Source organism: Lontra canadensis, unplaced genomic scaffold, assembly GCF_010015895.1.
Source record: "Lontra canadensis isolate GAN:19392208 unplaced genomic scaffold, GSC_riverotter_1.0 scaffold42, whole genome shotgun sequence".
NCBI lineage: Eukaryota > Metazoa > Chordata > Mammalia > Carnivora > Mustelidae > Lontra > Lontra canadensis.
In genome coordinates, this window is record NW_022631036.1 from 13504809 (window position 1) to 13526025 (window position 21217).

The 21217-nt window shown below is 36.0% G+C and overlaps 1 protein-coding gene across 4 annotated transcripts in view; it reads right to left on the reverse strand.

Annotated features, from left to right (window-relative positions):
- Window positions 1–21217, reverse strand: part of TTC6 (tetratricopeptide repeat domain 6) — a 219987-nt gene that overhangs the window by 71374 nt on the left and 127396 nt on the right. For all 4 annotated transcript variants that reach the window (XM_032871236.1, XM_032871237.1, XM_032871235.1 and 1 more), the window contains exons 8-9: window positions 10840–10944; window positions 1422–1514 (exon numbers count right to left, since the gene is read on the reverse strand). In XM_032871236.1, the coding sequence (XP_032727127.1) occupies window positions 1422–1514; window positions 10840–10944 (198 nt within the window). The remainder of the gene's footprint in view (window positions 1–1421; window positions 1515–10839; window positions 10945–21217) is intronic.

Genomic DNA, 21217 nt, shown 5'->3' on the forward strand with positions numbered 1-21217 from the left:
AACATAGGAGAGGGAGAAATCAATTCTCAGTGGGATGGGACCTCAATAGACTTGCAGGAAGAGGTAGCACAAGGCTTGCCTGTGAACGGTAGCAACATTTCCGTAGACTGAGATAGAGCTGAGACTATTCCAGGCCAGGGAAACAGCCTAAACAAGCTCAGAGAAATGTTAAAAGGCAGGGGATTTTAGTCCCCAAAGACTTGGGTGCAGGCAGAGTAGAGAGTATGTGGAGGTGCCACAAAAGCAGAATATAATGGGAGGTAAGATAGAAAGTATAGCTGAGGCCAGGTTATGAGGCTCAATGAAGCACTTGACTTTATTTGGTAGGTGGAGTTACTCAGTTTGAGACATGAGTGACATAGGATTGGAAGGATTGGAAGAAGCAGCTACTAGAAATGAGAATATGTGACAGGTAGGTGTGAGTAGTGTTACTACAATAGTCCAGAAAGTATAAATGGCATTCCAAACTAGAAAGGGACATTCATTGGTTCAGTAATTTTTTTATACGATAAAACAGTAACCATTTATATGATGGTTACTGCTTTAGGTGATATGGATAAAACAGTGATGAAGAATGCTATGATGCCAGGCTGGTGAGGAATAAAAAAGGTGAAACACACATAAGGACAAATACTTAGTAAGTAAAAAAGTGATCTTTGTTAATTAGAAACATTATCCCCTCCAGAAAAAAGTATCACCTAACTGTATGGGGGATAAAGGAGGGGCATAGACAACTTTTTAACTTAGTTAACTGACTAGAATAGGATTTGATTTGCTCCATGGCACTAAGACTGTGCCATTCAGCATCCCAAGATATCACCAAGGGGAGCAGAGGTCTGAAGGCACTAATGAAAGAAAAATAAAACTGTTTCTTATTTGTCTCCCATAAAGTTCAAGACACTTATTAAACCAGTTATGTATACTTTATACTTTTCTTCTTCTCTCAGTTTCTCTCAATCACTATCTCTTTTCTCTCCAATTATGTTTATTACTTAATTAGCTTACTTGATTACACTACAAAGATAACAAAGTCATGAGCATGAGTCTAATCACCACCTAGAAAATTCAGTTTTACTTTTTCATGGCCAAAACCAAGCATTTGGGTCTAAACATTCACAGACATGTTTCTTGAATTATATAAGACCTAGGCAAAGTGCAAGACCAGAAATTTTCAAATTTTTAAGAAAATCAGATATTCTGCTATTACTTAGTAAATAACTTCTTCTAAGCATCACAAAGACAACAAACATACTTGAAAAAGAGGATATATGTCCTCAGCAAAGATACCAGTAGTGAATGTTCTGAGGCATTTCCCTAAGGAAGCACCAAGAAATAATTTCCAGAAGTACTAGAAATAATATATCTGAGCTATTGGCAGATAAAGCAATCAATCCACAATTTAGAATAAAAATTGTACATACCCTAGTACTTCTGCTTTGCTGATTTAAAATAATGACACTTTCCTTGCTTTCAGCTGAAAACCTCTCAGTTAAAATTCTGCTTGTTTGAATACTCTGTAGTAAAAAGATAACAGTTTTAAATTATACTTTAAAAAGCTTATGATCATTGTTACTTCATAGTACCTTTATTACCAAAAGAGAAAAGTATGGAAAAAGTAGAATTATAGACAACACTTACCAGAAATACATCAAAAGTTCAGCTATAATAGGCTTAGTAAATAGCCTAAACCCACAATTTGGCTTTCATGTTGGCCATTAGCCAAATAGATATTCTACCTTACTTCTGGTATCACTAATCTTAGAAGCAATCAATTATACCATGATCTCATAGCTTAGCATTGAATCTATTTAGTATATCAATATCAGAATTATGAATACGACTTATTTGGATTCATTGTCAATATAGGACTATTTACTGTCAAATACAGGTAATCATTCTAAATTTTTATTGGAATGAAAATCTCACTAAATGTTTATAATTCAAACTCTTTCCACCAATTAAGTTATATATGTATATTTATTGTTGTAAGGGTGAACTGCTGCAATCATTACAATTATTATCAAATGTGTTATCCTTCTATCTTATAATCAGTGATTTGAATATATAGAAACAACTAAAAGATCTAGGTTTGACATCCTGGTGTATTTATGATGAATTAAGTCGTGCTGCTACTTTGCTTAAATGTTTAGGTCTCAAACAAATAACATTTCAAATGAAAAAAGTATTTACTCAGTAGGAAATTAGCTTTTAAAAAGTACCATGAAATTATCATTGAGAATGGAACAGATATGGAAAAGGCTGTGCGTAATTTAGGAATCACCAGCATTGATTTTTATTCATGTTCTATTATATTTTTATAATGTAGCTATAGCACAATGTAAGGTAAGAGAATAATGGTGACCAAGTATCCTTCTACTTTGTTTTATTAAACCAAGGATACTTGGTCACCGTTATTCTTCAGAGATAAACTACGTGACTCACAAGAGATTTTGGAACTATTTTGTCATATGTTTATACAAAATATTCAAATATGACAGAATATTGACAGAATTATTATACATTTAAGGAAATGCTTTTAACAATAAGAAGGACAAAGCCTTAATACTGTATTTTGCAGATATCAAAACAGCAAAACTTACTAATCATCAGTGGTCACTTTTATTTCTTTTAGTTTCTTTCTTTTTTTTTTTTTTTAAGAGAGAGAGAGAGATGAAGAGGGGCAGAGGGAGAGGGAGAGAGAGTCTCAAGCAGACTTCGTGCCCAGGGCAGAGCCCATCGTGAGTCTCAATCTCACAACCCTGACATCATGACCTGAGCTGAAATCAAGAATCAAATGGTTAGGGGCACCTGGGTGGCTCAGTGGGTTAAGTCTCTGCCTTCAGCTCAGGTCATGGTCTTAAGGTCCTGGGATCGAGACCCCCATCAGGCTCTCTGCTCAGCAAAGAATCTGCTTCCCCTTCTCTCTCTGCCTGCCTCTCTGCCTACTTGTGATCCTCTCTCTGTCAAATACATAAATAAAATCTTTAAAAGAATTATTTAAAGAATCAAATGCTTAACTGACTAAGCCACCTAGGTGCCCCAATGGTTCCTTTTTTAAAAGAGAACATGGTTCATATGGAACCATATCTTGGAACCTACCAAGATATTGGCCAAACTAATGTGTCTTGAGAGAGAAACTATTGCTTATATGATATCTGATGTAAAAATCCTCCTGCTCTACTCCAGAGCTATTGCAAAAACTGGTATTCACCCAATAAAAGTTAGGATGCAGGTAGAAATGGAACCAGTTTTGCTATTTTAAAAGCCAATTATGACTCTGCTTCTAATTATGGCAGACTAAGTAATTCTACTGAAGAAAACTAAGAAATCTACTTATACTACAAAAAATACAATCTTCAAAGCATCAAAAAGTTAACATGATGATGAAGAGATACTAAGCCAAAACCTAAGAAAATTCAAGAACCTGGAAAAGTAAGCCCAGTATTCAAGATGCTTTTGTTCTCATATTTACCAAAGCAACTGCAAGTCTGAGCTGCAGACTGACTTCTTGGGGCAAAGGTGAGAGAAATTGAAGCCCAGAACCTACCTACGGTATGGAGAATGATTTATTTATATATATTTACATATATGTAATATATTGTATAATATTGTACACATAAAAAATATACAAGTATCCAAGGCTACAGGGATGCTACACCCCCAGATTAAGAGTGAATAGAAGTAGGCATGTCTTGCTAGCTTAATCAGTAGAGCATGTGACTCGTGAGCTCAAGAGATCAAGTCCTGAGCTCAAGCCCCATGTTGGATGTGGAGCCTACTTAAAAAAAAAAAAAAAACGTTCAGGGGCGCCTGGGTGGCTCAGTGGGTTAAAGCCTCTGACTTCAGCTCAGGTCATGGTCTCAGGGTCCTGAGATCGAGCTCCGCATCTGGCTCTCTGCTCAGCAGGGAGCCTGCTTCCCCCTCTCTCTCTGACTGCTTCTCAGCCTACTTGTGATCTCTGTCTCTGTCAAATAAATAAATAAAATCTTTAAAAAAATAAATAAATAAAAATAAAAATTTTAAAAAATATTTTAAAAAAAAGTTTTTAAATCTCTAAAAAAAAAAAAAAACAGTGAGTGGAGGTAAACCAACCTTTGTGTAGACTTTCAGCCTGTGTTCCATCACAAGGGTGGCCAAAGAAACTCAAGCTTCAATCTTTGACTAAGACTGTTTCTGAATACTAAAAATCCGAGGTCCTAACAAAAAATTTCTCTGAAGAAAGAAATTGTCATTCTTGGTCTCAAATGTCTCTTAAAAGTAATGTTTTAAATATAATAATAAACATTTAAAGACAGACAGGTACATAAAGAAATAAAATGCCAGAACAAAACAGATTTGGAGAAAAAATAAGTATTCTAAAAAGAAAAACACAAAAGTAAATTAAAAAATACAGTAAACAAGTTTAACAGTAGCTTAGACACAACTGAAGAAAGAATTAATTGACTTGAACTATAAGATAGATCAGAAGGGAAATTATCCAGAATCCAGCATCAAGAGGAAAAAGGTAGCTAATACTTATAGATTAAAGTCCCAAAAAATGAGAGAGAGACTGAGCAGAGGCAACATTTGAAGAGATAATGATTAAAAATTCTCCATAGTTGATGAAAGACATCCAATCACATATTCAAAAATCCCAATGATTCCAAAGCATAAATTTAAAAAAAACAAAAAACAAAAAAAACCTTCAGCAAGCTACATCATAGTGAAAATAGGGAAGAAATGAGAAAAACTTAAAAGTAGCCAGTTTGGGAGGAAGAAAGGAACTTACTATCCTTGAAAAAAAATTCATATTTAAGACTTACTTCCCAGGGGCACCTGGATGGCTCAGTGGGTTAAATGAGGTCATCATCATCAGGTCATGATCCCAGGGTCCTGGGATTGAGCCCCGCATAGAGCTCTCTGCTCAGTGGGGAGCCTGCTTTCACCCCCACTCTCTGCCTGCCTCTCTGCCTACTTGTGATCCGTCTGTCAAATAAATAAATAAAATCTTTTTTAAAAAATTAAAAAAAAAAAAAGACTTACTTCCCAACAGCAACAGTGGGTGGTGGAGAATATTAGAATATCATTAGTGTGCTAAAATAAACTATCTGCAATATACATCATACCCAAGTATAATCTCTCTCAAGAATAAGCTAATATAAAGACATTTGAAACAGAAAAACCAATATTTTCACTAATTGCAGACTTCCCATTCCCCTTAAAACAAATTCTAAAGTATATGTTTCAGGCAAAAAATAAAATGATTTCAGACAATGTTCTGAAATGCTAGGGGAAAATAAAGAAAAAAAAAAGAAAGTGATAAGCATATGGGTAAAAATACAAGAAATATTGTATAAAATGATAACAACAATGTATTGAGGGTTTTAAAAGATAAAGACCTAAAAATATAATGAAGTAAAAACATACCAAGTCAAGAAGGGGTAAATGGAATTGAAAGGTTTTAAAGTCATTGTATTTTCCTGGAAGAGTGCAAAGGTACTGATTAACATAAGATTATAAGTTAAAGATGTCTATTCAGGGAAACCACCATAAGAATAAGAAATAGTATATATACTTCCAAAATAGGGATAATAAAACACAATTTATCAAAATAGTTGAAAAAGTAAAAATAAAACCAGAATATATTATATTTAGATCATTTTTTTTAAAGGAACAACAACAAAAGATGAATTAAGAAAAGGAAGAAAAGAAAAAAATAAAACAAACAAAGGCAGTGTCAATAAAAAAACATGAATAATATGTCAAGATAAAATAAAAAACACCAGTAATCACAATATATATAAACATGGTAAATTTACCTTTAGAACAGGGCACACAAACCTTTGTATCTACATACCATTTCCCATTCAAAGGAAATTTTGAACAAAGGATTCTTTGAACAAAGGTCTGATTCCAGTTGGGATGCATGAAAAGTGTCCTGGGCCATCTTTTTATGCCAGAAAGTCCTTTTGGATCTTTTTTCCTCTAGACATTAGGTATGAATAAACACCAGCACTGACTTACTTTTGGACCATCTTTCTAATGGGTAACTCCATCACCACCAGTCCCAATAATAAACCAATTTTAGTCCTACTACAATTCTTATTTCTGTTCAGAAACTTCTGCCTACTCTCAATTCCCTGTACTCACATTTTCTAAATACAAACAGAGAAAAATACATGCTTCTACTTTATAAACATAGGGTTTGAAAAATACTGCACTCTTTACAGTATAATGAATAACATTGCATATTACTCGTATTGCCCCCCAGCTGGGCCATTTCCATTAGTAGAAGATACTACCAGTGGAGGTTACAGAGAGAGGGAGTGGTAGGAAACCTTCAGACCATGATATAGTCTGACACCCGTGAAAGGGGAAGATAGAGGAAGGAGTGAGAAGGAAGAACTTCAGATCACAAAGCAATTCTGAGATTCAGCCAGGCAGATGGAAAGTTCTTGAGCCAAAGCCACCTGTTGAAACAACCCCACATCAAGGAGGTATGGGTCACCTCCCTAGCAAACCCCTTGTGCTCACTCACTGGCTAAGAGAAGCCCAGAGGGAAAATGACCTTAGAGTGAATGCCTTGATAGATCTACAGGACAGCAGCTGGAGGCTGGCAGTCAAGTATGCTAATGTCAACAGATTCTTGAAGGAGATGGGAGCATCACATTTGGATGCCATACCTACTTCTGCAAATTAATATTCACCAATCCTACACTAAGGCAATCTTTTATATACTTTACGTTATGAACCTTTTCATTTTAGCCTGCTACATATTTTTCCCCCAAAAAATTATCTTCTTAAATAAATAAAAGGTTTAAGCTATACTTAAGTAAAGGAAATGCAAATATACACAACAATCGTTCAAGACTTAAATTACACATGTACTTTGACCAAGAATTCTAAATAGAAAAATATACATATGTATACAAAGATATATGTGCAAGTATGGTTTGTGGGAAGGTTGTCTTTGTTTTGTTTTTTGTTTGTTTTCTATGATGCAGCCTCAGCTGAGATCCTAACTAAAACCACGTGAGAGATATTGAGCCAGAACCTCCCAGTTAGTCCAGAAACTGTGGATTCCAGATCCTCAGAAACTGTTGTGAGATAATAATAGTTTGTTGTTTTAAACTGCTAAATTTGGGGATAATTTTATTTACAGCAATGAATAATTAATATACCCTTTAAAACTGGGTTAGTGGCTTTTAGCACCAGGAAGAGGTAAGGGAAAAGAGTAACAGAACAAATGGGAAAAAGGGGACTTTTTTTGAATGGGGACATAATTAGTACCTCTCTGGGTTCATAGGAGAGTCAAATGAGATAATACACGTGAAGTGGCTGGCACAGTGTCTGGCTCATAGTAAACACTCAATAAATGAGAATCAAAGTATGTTTTAAACAAAAAACTCAAGATGCAGAATAATATATATTATATTATTCCACACATGTAAAAACATTAATTTCCCCACACTTGCATTACATAAATGAAAAAAAAATGTCTGAAAGGATACACACACTGCACTTAATATTAGTAAACTTCAGAGAGAAGAGAACTGGGAAGGGACAGCATTCAAGGTAGGGAGTGCTCTCTATGTCATGTGCAGCTGTATCATTTGAATTTTTTCTACACTTAAGTATTCATATATTACTTGTGCAAGTTCTTAAGTAATTTTAATTGCCCTTGTTACTTAGAACAGCAAAAGCATAATATTGCTAAAGAAAATAATGGTGGTTTAACAAGAGGGAGAATAAATAAATAAAATTTTTAAAAGATAGAAACCACAAATTAATAATAATAATAATAAGTAGTAGTAGTAGTAGTAGCAGCAGTAGTAGTAATAGTAGTAGTAGTAGACCAAATTAACCATATACCACTTACACAGCTCCTCTGAAACCAAACAAAAACAAAGAAAAACAGCAAAGGATTATAATGAAAATATTCCTGAATACAAACAGAAAAGAACACAAGGCTAGCCATATTACAATAGAATTCCAGCATTAAAAAAGCCAAAGTTGGTCATTTAAAATTGATGAGACAGAATTCATAAAAAAGGTAAAACATTGTTAAATTCATAATAAGGATAAAACAGCTTCTAATCACTTAAAAGAACTACTGGTAACACATGAAGAAATAGGTAAGACTCAACTGCTGAAAATCCCCAACAGTGTTTTTTATTTTTATTTTTTTTAATTTATTTATTTTTTAGTAACCTCTACATCCAACAGAGCTTAAATGCACAACTCCAAGAGCAAGAGTTGCATCCTCTTCCATCTGAGCCAGCCAGGTGTCCCTACACACACAGTGTTTTATAGATCAAACAAAAGATGAAGAGAGCAAGACGGCACAGGAGTAGCAGACTGAAATGACATCAGATCCCAGGAGTTCAGCTAGATAGTTACCAAACCATTCCAAACACCTACAAACTCAACAGGAGATAGAAGAGAAGAAGAGCAGCAATTCTAGGAATAAAAATCGACCACTTCCTGAAAGGCAGGACATGCAGAGAAGTGAATCTGAAGCCACGGGAAGATAAACTGGGTGGGGGAGTGGGCAGCGGCTCCCGGCAAGCAGCAGAGCAATGGAGCACAAAATCAGAACTTTTAGAAATTTGCTCCAGTGAGGGACATTACTCCAGAGGCTAAGCGGGGGTGGAGCCCTCACAGGGACATTGTGGTCTCACGTCCCACAGGGTCACAGAAAGACTGGGGGAGTCTGAGTGTGGCAGAGCCGTCAGGTATTGGGGCAGGGAAGCTGACTGAAGAGACAGAGCCGAGGCATGAGCTTTCAGATTGGGGTTACCTGAAACTGTGACCCAAAGCACAGTCGGGTCCCTGCTCTTTGGAGGAGGGTGAAACAGGTGATGGGGATTAAAGAGTATATTTATGATGATGAGAACTGAGTAATGTATAGAATTGTTAAATCACTGTATTGTACACTTGAAACCACTATAACATTGTATGTTAACTATACTGGAATTAAAATAAGAAATAAAACAAATAAAAAACACTGAACCACCCAAAAACTGGAAAAGAAAAAATGCTTTTGTCAATGAGTTAAGCATATATTATTCCAATATTCTTCTGTACATATGTTTGCAAACATTTACATCATAATGAAGGAAGATATACTTGAAAGCATATTATACTCAGTGTAGTTTCAATAAGCTAAGCACAGGATTCTTTTTTTTTAAGTTTTTATTTAAATTCTAGTTAGTTAACATACAGTGTAATATTTTAGAAAAGAAAAAATTCTAATTGTCAACCAATTACCTTCACAAATAGTTCAAATGTTCCACTGAGTTGTTCCAAATTTTCTAGATTATTTCTATGCTATATTAATTTCAGAGTATTTTTTAAAAATGAAATGTTACCCAATTAACTTTTTGAAGCAAGAATAAGCCTAATAAAAGGGTCCAGTAAAGAAAAAAAAATGATATTACATACATATTTCACCATGAATATATATTAAAAATAAAATGTTGCCTAAAAGAATTCAACATAATATTTAAGCATAATATACCATGACCAAGTAATCTAAAAAATGTAAAGTTGTTTCAATATTAACATGCAGAATAGGTCAAATATGAATGTGATTCCATTCATGCCTTGGTTGCAAGGAAGGTAAGAGGTAAATTGATTATTCCATTTCAAGCAACAGCATATATGGACAGAATTTTTTTTTTAATAATTTTTTTTTCAGCATAACAGTATTCCTTGTTTTTGCACCACACCCAGTGCTCCATGCAATCCGTGCCCTCTCCAATACCCACCACCTGGTTCCCCCAACCTCCCACCCCCCGCTGCTTCAAACCCCTCAGATTGTTTTTCAGAGTCCATAGTCTCTCATGGTTCACCTCCCCTTCCAATTTCCCCCAACTTCCTTCTCCTCTCTAACTCCCCTTGTCCTCCATGCTACTTGTTAGGCTCCACAAATAAGTGAAACCATATGATAATTGACTCTCTCTGCTTGACTTATTTCACTCAGCATAATCTCTTCCAGTCCCGTCCATGTTGCTACAAAAGTTGGGTATTCATCCTTTCTGATGGAGGCATAATACTTCATAGTGTATATGGACCACATCTTCCTTATCCATTCTGGACAGAAATTTTTAATTTAATTTTACCTTGGACTCTATTACACTATTACCTTTCTCATATTCTCCCTATGACTTCCTCAACTACTTGTTTTATTGTTTTCTAATATGAGTTTTAGTAAGCTGCCTTAAATCACATGCATATAAAATAACCCCAAGTACCATTAAAAGATTATGCACAATAATGTTCATCACAGAACTGTTTTAAGAGGAAAAAAATAAAAAGGAAAAAGAAAGAGGGGAGAGAAAAGAAGGAAGAGGAAGAAAAAATTTTAATCATAAAAGAAAATGGCCCAAAAAGCAGGCCGTAATCATCTTGCAGAAATTCTTCACCAATAATAGGTGAACTTGGTTTTCGTCTCTTGATTTTTCTAAGTTTTAAAATAATCACTATAACATAAAATGAGAGAAAACACTGCTTAAGGAAGGAAGAAAAAACAGTGATAATCATATTGGGTGATGTTAAGCTTTTTTTAACATTAAATTAACTAAAAGTTCACTTTAAAAACCAATGACATGAAGATCTTATATATCTTGGAACTTCAGTCAAATAAAATATTTTTTCAAAAAAAAAAACAGAACAATCTTCTTGACTGGCTAAAGTAATATGGATAAGTATAATGCTATAGTACCATCTAGTCATTCTTAATTATGCCAATAGTTGTCTGACAATTTCCATAAAACTATCCAGTAAAATTTAATGTCATGATCAATTACACCATTTAATTATTAAACAACAACAGAGAAAAGTCATTCTGCAGGTTACCTCATATTCTGGATATAGAGTTTCCTTCATAACAGATACTGGGGCAGAGAATTTGGGTGAAGTTAGACTCCAAAACAACTTCGTACATCCTGGATAAGCAGACACCTTTGAAAATAAAATAAGTCTATTAGAAACTAACAAATAATCTGTAGTTTAAGAACCCAAACTCCTATCAAAAGTATTTCCAGTGGCCCAGATAGTGAGTTGATTGGTTCCACAGCCTCTGAAATTCTGGAAAAGACAACTTTTCATACCCATCAGATTAGCAGAAATGTCAAGCTGGCAATTCCAATTTATGCTGAGAATGTGGGGAAACTACTAGAACCACACTGGAGGCAAGCTGGCAATTCCTAGGAAAATAGAAAATGTGCATGCCATATGAACCAGTAACTTTACTTCCAGTTATATATTCTAAGAAAATTCTTATACATTTGCATGAAGAGACATGTACAAAAACATTAATATAGGGGCACCTGGGTGGCTCAGTGGATTAAGCCTCTGCCTTCGACTCAGGTCATGATCTCAGGGTCCTGGGATCAAGACCCACATTAGGCTCTCTGCTCAGCGGGGAGCCTGCTTCCCCCTCTCTCTCTGCCTGCCTCTCTGCCTACTTGTTATCTCTGTCGTCAAATGAATAAATAAAATCTTTAAAAAAACTAATATAGCTATGAAATAGCAAAAAAACAAAGCCCAATCTAAATGTCCATTAATAGAAAAACAGATGAATAAAATATGACATAGTCATATAACTAATACTATAGGGCTATTCAAGCCCCAAAATTACAAACCATAGATGGATCTTAGAAGCCTAGTATTGACAGTATAATAAGGAAGTTTTAGAAAGATGGAAACAAAATAGTGTCCCTTATATAAATATCTCTAGAACACACAGAACTATAGTATTTATTGTTTAGTGCCACAAATATATCTATTAGTATAAAATCATGGACGAGGAAGACCAGAATTATAACAGTAACTACCCTTAAGTAAGGAGAAAGAGAAAAAGAATTAGAAAAAAGTACAAAAGGACTTATTTTTCAAGTTTACTTTAAAAATCTAAAACAAGTATGACAAAAAGTTAGCATCAATTTTTTTTAAAGATTTTATTTATTTATTTCACAGACAGAGATCACAAGTAGGCAGAGAGGCAGACAGAGAGAGAGGAGGAAGCAGGCTCCCCGCTGAGCAGAGAGCCTGATGCGGGGCTCGATCCCAGGACTGGGATCATAACCTGAGCCGAAGGCAGAGGCTTTAACCCACTGAGCCACACAGGCGCCCCAGTTAGCATCAATTCTTGATGAAGTATCCCCAAATGTACGTTAGTTTGGTTTCTATAATTGTTTGTTTATTCAAACTTTTTCAAAATAAAAATTAATCAGGCAAAGGTGAATTTTTAGGGAGGTGAAATTATTCTATATGATACTGGAATTGTGGTATATAACATGCATTTATCAAAACTTACTGAACTTTAGAGCTCAAAGAGAGAAACTTTATGTATGTAAATTTTTAAAAATCATTTAGGAAATCAAGAGGAATCCCAGGATAGAATGCAGAATGTAACAACACAATCTAACTGTATTAGAAATGTATGAAACAACCTCACTGAAGGGGTTGGGGGGAGAGTTGTTGACCTTAGTAGCTTTGGAAATGAATACAGTTTACAAGAGTAAAGGCAAAAGAAATTGTACATAACACTGAATTTAGTTGTGAAATTGTATCTCGCAGAAATATGGGTTAATAATTCTGATACTTCTCTACTGGAATTGAACAGTTAAGTAAATAGATGGAAGACAGTAGAAGCCAGAGTTATCGCTATTGGATTGGGAGTTTAAAGAAAAGCAAGGAAGGAGGTTGGATTGATCATGTGGTAATGCATTAGAGTTGAACACATCAGTATAAACTCTTACTTAGCTTAATTTAGACACAGATGGTTACATATAGAAATATTCACAGGAGTTGGTATACCAAACATATTTCCTTGCTGTGTCAGCTGAGGAGGCCTGGTACCAACAAGCACACCTAATGCCTAGATCTTAGTTTCTAATCACATTCTCCAATAAAGGCAACTAGGGTTTTTTACATAAATGGCTGAGTCTATGGACTAGGGCAAGAAATACATAAGATGAGCCTGTTTTTTTGTTTATTTTTGTTTTGGGTTTTTTTTAATTGTGTTATGTTAGTTGCCATTCAGTACATCATTAGTTTTTGATGTAGTGTTCCATAATTCATTGTTTGCAGATAACACCTACTGCTCCATGCAATCTGTGCCTTCTTTAATACCCATCACCAGACTCACCTATCCCACACCCCCTCCCTTCTAAAATCCTCAGTTTGTTTCCCAGAGTCCATAGTCTCTCATGGTTCATCTCCCAATCTGATTTCTTCCCCTTCATTTTTCCCTTCTCCTAACGTTCTCCATGCTATTCCTTATGTTCCAAAAATAAGTGAAACCATATGATAATTGACTTTCTCTGAGCCTGTTTTTGAAAAAAGTATTTAAAAAATCCCACAAGGGGAGCCTGTGTGGCTCAGTTGTTAAGCGTCTGCCTTTGACTCAGGTCATGATCCCAGGGTCCTGGGAGGAAGCCCTGCATCAGGCTCCCTGCACCGCAGGAAGCCTCCTTCTCCCTTCCCTACTCCCCCTGTTTGTGTTTCCTCTCCCACTGTCTCTCTCTGTCAAATAAATAAATAGAACCTTTAAAAAAAAAACAGAATAAAAATAAAAATAAATTTTAAAATCCCACAATAATGGGATATGTTAGAAGAGACATAGAAGCCAACTGAAGGAACTCTTAATAACCAAAGCTCAAAATATGTTAGCAAAACAATAATAATAATAATAGTAATAAAGTATTATTAGAATATAACTTAAAGTACAACATAACCATCCATGAGTCATACTGATACAAATAATTGAATGAATAAATAAGAATAGACAAATCTGTACAAATACAGATTAAATTTTATGTTATACTCTACCCTCAAGAAGGTAGAGCACAACTCCATATTCCAAAGACTGCAATATGGAAACGGAGAGAAAGGGAGACTACGTGGTGAAGAAACTTGGCAAACACTACCTTAGATCATTAACATCAGAAGTGATAACACAGGTTGATAATTTGTACCTTTGATATGATGTGATCAAAATGGCACTTTACCTTGGTTGTCTTAATTTCAAAATCACATCGGGCAAATCCCAACTGGAGGACATTCTACAAAATATCTGACCACTACTCCCCCAAAGTGTCAGTAACTGTCACAGCCGAGAGAAACCTAAAGCAACTAAACATGACAACTAAATGTGGTATCCTGGATGTGATCCTGGAACAGAAAATGGACATTATATAAAAACTAAAGAAATCCGAATGAAGTATGGACCTTAGTTAATAATAATGTATCAATACGGGGTCATGATACTGTCAACTGTATTAGTCTCCTAAGGCTTCCGTAACAAATTACCACTGGGTGGTTTAAACTAACAGAAATGTACTCTGTCACTGCTCTGGAGACTAGAAGTCCAAAGTCAAGTTGTAGGAAGGTCCATGCTCCTCTGAAGGCTCTAGGAAATGATCCTTTCTTCCCTCTTTCAAGCTTGAAGTGGTTGTCATCAGTCCTTGGCATTCCTTGGCTTGCAGCTGCGTCATTCCAATCTCTGCCTCTGCTGTCACATGTTCTTCCCTGTGCGTTCAAGTGGCATTTTCCTCTTATAAGGACCCTGTCCTATTGGATTTAGGGCCCACTCTAAATCCAGGATTCATCCCAAAATCCTGAATTATATCTGCAGAGACCCTATTTTCTTTTTTTTTTTTTATCTCAATGTGGTTTTGATTTGAATCTCCCTGATGGCTAATGATGATGAACATTTTTTCATGTGTCTGTTAGCCATTTGTATGTCTTCTTTGGAGAAGTGTCTGTTCATGTGCAAAACCCCTATTTTCAAATAAGGTCACATGCACAGGTACTGTGGCTTAGTACTTAAATATAGCTCTTTGGAGCCACTATTCAATCCAGTATTGTCATATTAATAACAGAGGAAACAGAATGTGTAATATAGGGGAAACCTCTATACCTCTGTAACTTTTCTGTACTCTAAAATAATTCTACAAAATTAAGTTCAGTATCAATAAATAATAATAAAGCAAACAATAAAAACCAAAATTATTTTTAAAAATGGTCAGAGGCATTGTGGCACCTGGATGGCTCAGTCAGTTGAGCGTACAACTCTTGATTTTGGTTCAGGTCATGATCTCAGGGTCATGGGTTCAAGCCTCATGTTGGGCTACACACTCGGTGGGGAGTCTGCAGGAAATTCTCTCCTCTTCCTCTTCCCCTCCCCCTGCACACACATGCATGCACTCTCTTTCTCTCTCAAATGAATAGATAAATCTTTTTAAAAAAATAGTTGACATCAAAAACTAATGGTGTGCTGTATGGTGACTAACAACATAATAAAAAATGGATAAAAATTAAAAAATTTTAAATGGAGGCAGAAAAATAATCAGGCATTCATGGCAAAATGTTCAAGAAAATGTAAGATTTTAAAAATAATACCTGCTTGAATGCATGGTATTATTGGTAATTATATTTCCACTGACTTTTTTTTGTAAGGATTTTATTTATTCCTTGACAGAGAGAGATACAGCAAGAGAGGGAACACAAGCAGGGGGAGTGGGAGAGGAAGTAGCAGGCTTCCCGCTGAGCAGGGAGCCCGATGCGGGGCTTGATCCCAGGACCCTGGGATCACCACCTGAGCTGAAGGCAGACGCTTAACAAGTGAGCCACCCAGGTGCCCCTCCACTGACTTTTAATAACACTTAATTGGGCTATTCATCTTCCCTAAAAAGATTTTTCAAGAGAAAAATGACCTCAAATAATTTTAAAGCATCAATTTGTAAACATCACTGCAGCATTAACTATGAAACCTTAAGAGTGACATCTCCCAGAGTACGGATGTTACAGACCTTTTAGAGTAATACACAAAGACCTAAACACAGTAAATAAAGACCCACAATTATAAGGTGACATTGAGCCTTGACCACTTTTATTTCTAGTCAGATATACGTCAACCATTCCATTCATTTGATCACGTTTTCTATCTACTGACAGAGTATTTAGAGAAAAGCAGATTTTGTAGTTGTCCGGTTAATTTGTCCACCATACGAATTCAAAATTAAGTTTCCATCTCATTTGTCCTCTGTTTTGCTGGACACGCTGTATCACTTTATACTGTATAGACCTAGAGCTATGAGGTCATTGCTAAAAAGATGAATAAAACCTTCCAAAATCAGCTGACAGCTCTTCCTCCAAAGATCACCTAGAAATTAAGATTTCAGGCATTCAAATGATAGGACATACACAATACAGTAACTCCTTCCATGTAGTAGATAGACGTCCAGCAGCACAAGCCTCCAGAATAAAACGATTCCCTTCAAGTAAGCAAGATACAACCCTCCAAGTGGGGAAGAGAGGAAAATGTCTCACTAAGCAAACAGCAACTTTGTTATCAAGGAAAAGCATAGGTGCACCTTCAGGAGAGAATTTATCAAATTAAACCAGTGAAAAAACACTCATTGTGGTAAATTGATTTCTTTTGCAATGCTCAGAACTTTCTAAGAGAAGAACTAGGAAAATGGTTAGAAATGATGTGTTGGTAGCTGCCAGTACTTAACAGAAGGATAGATATTACAGAGCAAACTGAATTACTATTAAGCAACCAGCTTGACTTAGTATAATAGCACCTGCACAACCCCTCTGGGTACTATGCATATTACAAGCCAATACAATAAAATTGTATTTTCCTGACTTTTCCAAAGTTGGGAAATTCTGTTCACTAAGGGAGAGAGACATGCAAATTAGTTCCTAGAGGTAAATTAAGCTTCATATAAGTGAAACATAAGGATGAACAAGACTTTTCAAAATGTGGTCTAAAGAGCTGAAGACCTTTTCAAGGGTCCTTCCAAACTTTTTCAATACCTTTCCACACCTGAAAACTATTCACTCAATAATATTTAGAGGCTACTTGCCTTTCCTCTGCATTGAAATTTGCAGTGATAATGCAAAAAGAAAAAAAAAACTGGGCAAAACTGATGGCAGCTCAGCATGAATCAAGACAGCTGCACCTTAAAAGTGTCCACCAGAAAGGATGAAAAAATATTAATTTTATTATATCTCAACTTTTTTTTTAAGATTTTTATTTATTTATTTGACAGAGATCACAAGTAGGCAGAGAGAGGGAGAAGCAGGCTCCTTGCTGAGCAGAAAGCCCAATGTGGGGCTTGATCCCAGGACCCTGAGATCATGACCCGAGCCAAAGGCAGGGGCTTAACCCACTGAGCCACCCAGGCGCTCATATCTCAACTTTTAAACACATCTTTTTTTTAAGTACACATCAATGCGACTGAATGAGAAATACACATGAAGTGCTCCTGCGGCCACAGTGAAGTAGGATGCTGGCTGTGAGGAAAAACACATGTGCTATTGTTAGAGTTGTGAACTGAACTAGCCACCATTTTCATCTGAAGGACAAACATCAAACTGTTCATTCAGATTTGAGTACACAGCAAACATTTTCTTGAAAATGAATGAAGCAATGGTGTCATTTCAAATAAAACCATTCAGAGTAAGTGTGCCAATGAAAAAACTAAAGTTTTTATCAAAAATGAAAATTCTGGGAGATGTGTATCTCTCACCATATAGAAGGAGTCTCTCACCATGAGTCTCCCTTCCCAGTGTGTAGGAGTGTTGACAACACTGACTCCATTTTTGGCTCTCCATCTTGTTCATGCCCGTGCAAAGACCTCTCTCAGTGCCACATGTTCCAGGACCCATGGAGGTTAATGTATACCCTGACAGGAATGTGAGAGGGCTTATTCTGATCTCAGCGCACAAAGGCTCCCCTTTCAATAACTGGTTGAGATGACTGGTGCGCAAATGGTGTCACTTGAGATGACTACCCTTTGAACTCACCTCCATGCCTCACTCTATAGAATTTAGGGATTAAGGTCCAGATTGGACAGAGATTACCTGCATCATACCTGAGTCATTTGTGTGCCCAATCCCCCCGTGTCAGTAAGTTACCCTGAATAAACTGTGTGAATAGAATGGAGTGGTTTGCTTCATTTTCAGTCTCAAAGTGCCTCCTAAGTCTGGAGGATATTTTACTGTCCCTCCTCCACCTTCTAACACAATGCTAAAACCTTTTTCTAGTAATATTAAAAATAGGTGTTTTGATATTGTATAGTGAAATGTATCAACACTTAAGAACTACGCAACTTGAATAAAAAACTGATGTACAATGTTACAAATCATAAATGGATAAAAAAATCCACTCAAAGTACAAAATAATAAATTTTTTTTCTATTGACATATAATGTATTATTTACTTCAGGGGTTCAGATCTGTGATTCATCAGTCTTACACAATTCACAGCACTTACCATAGCACATACCCTCCCCAACATCCATCACCCAGGCACCCCATCCATCCCACTCCCACTCCCCTCCAACAAACATCAGTTTGTTTCCTGAGATTAAGAGTCTCTTATAGCTTGTCTCCCTCTCTGGTTTCATCTTGTTTAAAATTTCCCTCCCTTTTCCTATGATCCTCTGTCTTGTTTCTCTAATTCCTCATATCAGGGGGATCATATTATAATTGTCTTTCTCTAATTGACTTACTTTGCTTAGCATAATACCTTCTAGTTCCATCTACATCATTGCAAATGGCAACATTTCAGGTTTTTTGATGGTTGCATAATCCATTGTATATATATACCACTTCTTCTTTATCCATTTGTCTGTTGACGGACATCTAGGCTCTTTCCATAGTTTGCTTATTGTGGACATTGCTGCTATAAACATTCAGGTGCATGTGCCCCTTCGGATCCCTACGCTTGTATCTTTAGGGTAAATACCTAGTCATGCAACTGCAGTCATAGGGCAGCTCTATTTTCATCTTTTTGAGGAACCTCCATGCTGTTTTCCAGTGTGGCTGCACCAGCTTGCATTCCCACCAACAGTGTGGGAGGGTTCCCCTTTCTCCGCATCCTCACCAACACCTATCATTTTCTGACTTGTTAATTTTAGCCATTCTGACTGGTCTGAGGCAGTATCTCATTTTGGTTTTGATTTGTATTTCCCTGATACCAAATGATGTTGTGGGCTTTTTCATGTGTCTGTTGGCCATTTGGATGTCTTCTTTGCAGAAATGTCTGTTCATGTCCTCTGCTCATTTCTTGATTGGATTATTTGTTCTTTGTGTGTTGAATTTGATAACTTTTTTTTTAAAGATTTTATTTATTTATTTGACAGAGAGAGATCACAAGTAGATGGAGAGGCAGGCAGAGAGAGAGAGAGGGAAGCAGGATCCTGCCGAGCAGAGAACCCGATGCGGGACTCGATCCCAGGACCCTGAGATCATGACCTGAGCCGAAGGCAGCATCTTAACCCACTGAGCCACCCAGGTGCCCGAATTTGATAACTTTTTTATAGATTTTGGATACTAGCCCTTTATCTGATATGTCATTTGCAAATATTGTCTTCCATTCTGTCAGTTGTCTTTTGGTTTTATTGACTGTTTCCTTCGCTGTGCAAAAGCTTTTTATCTTGATGAACTCCCAATAGTACATTTTTGCCCTTGCTTCCCTTGCCTTTGGCGAACAACAATAGATTTTTAATGTATCAAGGCATGAAAGTCATTAATATGGTTTTAGCTGTGGGAATTATCACTTAATATATTCTCTTTTAGCTACACAAATTATCACTCAAGATTACCTTTATAACTAAGTTCAACTGCTTTTTTTTCGCTCTAATGATCATAAATTTTTATCAAATTTTTTTATTTTGAGATAATTGTAGATTCACATGCAGTTTTAAGAAATAGTAAGAGAGATCCCACCTATCCTTTACCCAGTTTCCCTCAAAAATAACATCTTGCAAAACTATAGTACAATATAACAAGCATATATTAACATTAACAGTCAAAATACAAAACATTTTCATCACCACAAGGGTCCCTCATGTTGTCCTTTTATAGACGCACTCATCCAATGTCCTCCCATCCTGAAACCCTAGAAACCACCAATGTGTCTTCCATTTCTATAATTTCATTACTTTAAGAATGTTATATAAGGAAACCATACAGTATGTAATCTTTTAAAACTGGCTTTTTCAGTGTAAATCTCTGAAGATTCATCCTTATAGCTGCATATATCAAGAATTCCTTCCTTTTTATTGCTGAGTGGCAGTTGCATTTCCAGTTTAAAGAAAGGTGGGGAGAGCACCTGGGTGGCTCAGTCGATTAAGTGTCTGCCTTTGGCTCAGATCATGATCTCAGAGTCCTGGGATTGAGCCTGTGTCCATTCGGCTCTACACTCAGTGGGGAGTATGCTTGTCCCTCTGCTCCTCCCACTGCTCATGCTTGCCTTCTCTAAAATAAATAAAATCTTAAATATATATATTATATATAATATATGTATTTATATATTTAATCTATAAATATATATATATTTTTTTAATCTCAAGACTTTGTCGTCAATGCATAGGTACTTCTAACTTTATTGTTTAGCTTCCAAATATTTGGAGATTTTTTTCTTATCTTTGTTATTGATCTCTAATTTGAGCCCATTACAGATATGTTCTATCTTAGTATATATCCTATGGGAACCTGTAAAGAATATTTATTCTGCTTTTTGGGGGTAAAATGTTCTATAATTTCAACTAGATTGGTTAATGGAATTTTGAGTTTTCCTATAACTTTGCTGATTTTCTAAGTGTTTTTATTAATTATTTAGAGAGGTGGTGACGTCTCCAAAAGCAATTGTGGAATTGCCTATTTCTCATTCGAGTTTTTGCTTCATATAGTTGTAGGTCTGTTCTTTGGTGCACAAACTTCTCAAGAAGCTATGCCTTCCTGGTTGGTTGACACTTTTATCATAATACAATGCCCCTCTGTCTCTGATAATTTTCTTTGCTTCAAAGTTTGCTTTATCGGATATTAATATTAACTAATAATCTGTATTTCTTTATGTTTGCATGATATACCTTTTTTACCTATTTTTAAAAATTTTTTAAATTTTTTTAATAAACATATAATGTGCTTTTATCCCCGGGGGTACAGGTCTATGAATCGCCAGGTTTACACATTTCACAGCACTCATCACAGCGCATACCCTCCCCAGTGTCCATATCCCTAACACCCTCTCCCGTCCCCCCTTTCCCCAGCAACCCTCAGTCTGTTTTTTGAGATTTTTATGGTTTGTCTCCCTCCCGAACCCATCTTGTTTCATTTATTCTTTTCCTACTCCCCAAGCCCCCCACATTGCATTTCCACTTCCTCATATCAGAGAGATCATAAGATAGTTGTCTTTCTCCAATTGACTTAT